This window comes from Cebus imitator, unplaced genomic scaffold (assembly GCF_001604975.1).
Source record: "Cebus imitator isolate Cc_AM_T3 unplaced genomic scaffold, Cebus_imitator-1.0 Scaffold87, whole genome shotgun sequence".
Taxonomy (NCBI): Eukaryota; Metazoa; Chordata; class Mammalia; order Primates; family Cebidae; genus Cebus; species Cebus imitator.
Window position 1 is genome coordinate 6,335,674 of NW_016107402.1, and position 4,626 is coordinate 6,340,299.

At 46.7% G+C, this 4,626-nt stretch overlaps 1 protein-coding gene across 2 annotated transcripts in view; it reads left to right on the forward strand.

Annotated features, from left to right (window-relative positions):
- The window catches only part of RCC1 (regulator of chromosome condensation 1), a 21,434-nt gene that overhangs the window by 7,943 nt on the left and 8,865 nt on the right, over positions 1–4,626 (forward strand). The window contains exons 2-3 of one of the 2 annotated variants that reach the window (XM_017534755.2): positions 3,440–3,531; positions 4,113–4,217. In XM_017534755.2, coding sequence (XP_017390244.1) covers positions 3,440–3,531; positions 4,113–4,217 — 197 coding nt within the window. The remainder of the gene's footprint in view (positions 1–3,439; positions 3,532–4,112; positions 4,218–4,626) is intronic. The other variant, XM_017534754.2, reaches the window with a different exon arrangement.

A 4,626-nucleotide genomic window follows, 5' to 3' on the forward strand; every position in this document is an offset into this window, starting at 1 on the left:
AAATTCCTTAGCAATGAGTGAGCCGAGATCCTGCCACTGGACTCCAGCCTGGGCAACAGAGCAACACTCTGTCTCAAAAAAAAAAAAAAAAAAAAAATCCATACGATAGAAGAAAAGCACCAAATATTTCTCCTTAAAGTCATCAAGGCTTAGGTCTTTGAACTCTCCATTAACAATGGCAGTACCCTTAAAATAGGGTGCATAGTGGGTGATATCAGGTGCATGGTATGAGGAACTGGTACTAGAGAATTTTGCTTGACCGGAACCAGACCGCAATATATTTGTCAAGCTCGTTCTTCCAGAAGCAGCAGGCCTGACGGCTGCAGTGGCAGAAATGCCCCAAGGACTAGCAGTCATATGTCAGACAACTGACACTCAGAGCAACCTTCCCACAGCAGCTGCCATTTTCAGTGCACGTGTTTTATTTTTTTGAGACAGGGTCTCACTCTGTCACCCAGGCTGAAGTGTAGTGGCACAACCTCAGCTCACTGCAACCTCTGCCTCCTGCATTCCAGCGATTCTCCTGCCTCAGTCTCCTGAGTAGCTGAGATTACAGGCGCCCGCCACCATGCCCGGTTAATTTTTGTATCTTTAGTAGAGATGGGGTTTCCCATGTTAGCCAGGCTGGTCTTGAACTCCTGACCTCAGGGGATCCGCCCACCTCAGCCTCCCAAAGTGCTGGGATTACAGGCATGAGCCACTGCACCTGGCCTTATTTTAAAATTTTTGTCTGTTTTAAAAAATAAAACATTGATGAACAACATTAAGTAAAATCTCCCTCAAAACTCCCTTCAACCTTGAGATAAGTACCAGTAACTTCGGTGACATGTTATTGTTATGTGTCAGCGGGAATAAATTGCTTGTTATGATGGTGTACTCCTATAGTTCCAGCCTCTTGGGAGGCTGAGGCAGGAAGAATGCTTGACGCCAGAAGGTTGAGGCTGCAGTGAACCTATGATTATATCAGTGCACTCCAGCCTGGGGAACAGAATGAGACCTTGACTCAAAAAAAGCAGTGGGGATGGGCAGGGCAGGGTATAAATGGTCTGGATTGGTTTTATTTAATGAAAGTAGCTTTTTTAGGCCGGGCGCGGTGGCTCAAGCCTGTAATCTCAGCACTTTGGGAGGCCGAGGCGGGTGGATCACAAGGTCAAGAGATCGAGACCATCCTGGTCNCCACAGCAGCTGCCATTTTCAGTGCACGTGTTTTATTTTTTTGAGACAGGGTCTCACTCTGTCACCCAGGCTGAAGTGTAGTGGCACAACCTCAGGTCACTGCAGCCTCAACCTTCCAGGCTCAAGCCATCCTCCCACCTCAGCCTCCTGAGTAGCTGAGACTATAGGTGTGCACCACCATGCCTGGCTAATTTTTTAATATTTTAGATAGAGATGAGTTTTGTCATGTTGCCCAGGCTGGTCTTAAACTCCTGGGCTGAAGTGATCCTCCTGCCTCAACCTTCCAAAGTGCTAGGATTACAGGTGTGGGGGCACATTGTCTCTAAAAATCAATCAGTTAAATAAGTAAAGTAGTTTTTCTCTCCCTCTGATTATAACAGTAACATATTAGCAAAGTTACTGGTGCTTTCATGGGGTTGAATGAAGTTATGATGGGTAGTTCACTTAATGTTGTTCTTCAATGTTTTAATTTTTTTTTTTTTTTTTTTTTTTTTTTTTTTTTTTTTTTTTTTTTTTGAGACAGTTTTGCTGGTCGCCTAGGTTGGAATGTAATGGCGCAATCTTGGCTCACTGCAACCTCTGCCTCCCAGATTCAAGCAATTCTCCTGCCTCCTAAGTAACTGGGATTATAGGCATGTACTACCATGCCTGGCTAATTTTGGATTTTTAGTAGAGATTGGGTTTCTCCATGTTGGTCAGACTGATCTCGAATTCCAACCTCGGGTAATCTACCCACCTCAGCCTCCCAAAGTGCTGGGATTATAGGTGTGAGCCACCATGCCCAGCCCTATGTTTTAATTTTTTACAACAGACTTAAAAGTTTTTTAAATACATGTAATTGGCCGGATGCAGTGGCTCACACCTGTAATCATATCACTTCGGGAGGCCAAGGTGGGTGGATCACTTGAGATCAGGAGTTTGAGACCAGCCTGGCCAACGTGGTGAAACCCCATCTCTACTAAAAAGACAAAAATTAGCAGGGCATGGTGGTGCATGGCTGTAATCCCAGCTACTCGAAAGGCAGAGGCACAAGAAAATATAGGAAGGTACAAAGAAACAAGTAATAATTATCTATAATACCATTTTCCAGAGGTCGCCATTGTTAATATGGGATATATCTTCTTCCACCCATCTTTCTCAAATATTATTATCTGCATATGCATTTTTTTTCCAAAAAAATCGATGATAGGCTGTTTTGTTTTGTTTTTTGAGATGGAGTTTCACTCTGTCACCCAGGCTGGAGTGCAGAATGCAATGGTGTGATCTCGGCTCACTACAACCTCTGCCTCCCATATTCAAGCAATTCTCCTGCCTCAGCCTCCCAAGTAGCTGGGATTACAGGTGCACACCACCATGCCCAGCTAATTTATATATATATATATATATATATATATATATATATTTGTTTAGTGGAGACAGGGTTTCACCATGTTGGCCAGGCTGATCTTGAACTACTGATGTCAAGTGATCCACCCACCTTGGCCTCCCAAAGTGCTAGGATTACAGGTGCGAGCTACCACGCCTGGCCTTTTTTTTTTTTTTTTTTTGAGACAGAGTCTTGCTTTGTTGTCCAGGCTGGAGCGCAGTGGTGCCATCTCAGCTCACTGCAACCTCCTGCTGCAACTTCCATCTCCTGAGTTCAAGCAACTCTCTTGCCTCAGCCTCTCAAGTAGCTGGAATTACAGGTACCCACCACCATGCCGGCTAATTTTTGTTATTTTTAATAGAGATGGGGTTTCGCCATGTTGGCCAGGCTGGTTTTGAACTCCTGACCTCAGGTGATCCGCCTGCGTCGGCCTATCAAAGTGCTAGGATTATAGGTGTGAGCCACTGTGCCCAGTGGCTGGGCTGTTTTTCTTTTTTTCTTTTTTCTTCTCTTTACCCGAGAACCAGCTGGCTGTCTTTCAATCTGCCTGTTTCACTTGGCAATGGGGAACATCTTCCAATTCAATAGATTCATCTCTGAAAACATCACTTTTGATGGCTTCATACTGTTCTATCATGAATATACCACATATTTAACTAGTTCACTACTATTGAACACCTGGATTGTCCTGTTTTTGTTTTTTCAATGTTATGAAGAATATAGTAGAGAATATTTGTGTAACAGTCTCTGGGTGCATCCATTATTCTGTTCTTGGGATACATTTTGAGAAGTGGAATTGTTGGGCAATTCCTTTTACCTGTTTCTAGGGTTTTTGATAAATATTATCTAATTGGCACAGGAAAACGTTTGCCATTTCTGATGTGTAGTATTTGACTGACTTTTTCAGGACAGGAAGATGCCACCCAAGCGCATAGCTAAAAGAAGGTCACCCCCAGAAGATGCCATCCCCAAAAACAAGAAGGTGAAGGGTAAGTTGACCTTGGCCTCTTTGTGGGTACAGATGGCCCCTTGAAACCATAAGAACCTGGGACTGGGCTCCTTCCTTCCTGACACTTGAAGCTGAAGGGTATGGATGTGCAGAGACCCCACCCAGCTGGAAGGTTTCTTATAGCAAATTCAATCCCACCCTCTGGGAATCACAAAGTGGGCAGAAACTCCTCTCGAGGTACTCAGGCAGTACTGGCAAAAAAACTAGACTGTAGGGCTTCACCCCAGGCAGTGATGCATTATGATGATTAGGACCACTGACTTTCCGACATGGGGTTCAAGTCCTGGCTCTGCCAACTTTCTTGCTGTGTAACCATGGGCAAGTCACTTAACTTTGCAGTTTGAATTATCCACTTCATAAAATGGAGGCGTCCAGAGCAGTGCCAGCCTCTCTGGGCTGTGTGAGGATGAGATGAGATAATGGCCTGGCAGCATTTGAGGGAGGTAGCTGTGGTTTCCTCTGTCCTGGGACCCCGGAGGGGGACAGGGAGGAGAGAAAAGCCACCACCAATCTGGGAGGGGGAGTGTGGAATCATGCTCAGACAGTGTCTGTCTTTTGCAGGCGCGAAAGCCGCGGCATCTTTTGCAGCCTCCCACTGCGTTCCCGGCGCCCACTCCAGCCAAGGTGCCTACGGGCCGAGCCCTCCTGACCAGAAAACCCGACCAGGTGGCTCTGTGCCCAGCTAGCCCTCTGTGGTGCCGCCGAGGGCCAGGCAGCTGTGGCCACACCCCCGAGGAAGGGGCTGGGCACCACTGGCTGCCCGGGGCTGCAGGCGGCAGCCATTGGCCCACAGAGGGTCCCGGGTCCCCCACTGGTTGGCGCGTACCTCCCTCAAATGCCGCTGTCCACTCTTCCTCCTGCCCCTCCTGCCTCTCTGCTGGTTGGCAGAGGGAGGGCTCCATTTCCGCAGTGGATTTGCCCAGGAGCTGAATTTATTCACTGGTGAACGCCCGGGGCATGGAGGAGAGCTAGGATGGAGATGGGGAAGTGTGCTCTGACCCACGTAGTCTCCATTGCTTTCGGTGCAGACTCTACTGTTATAGTAATTAGCTTTTCTTTTTTTTTTTTTTTTTTT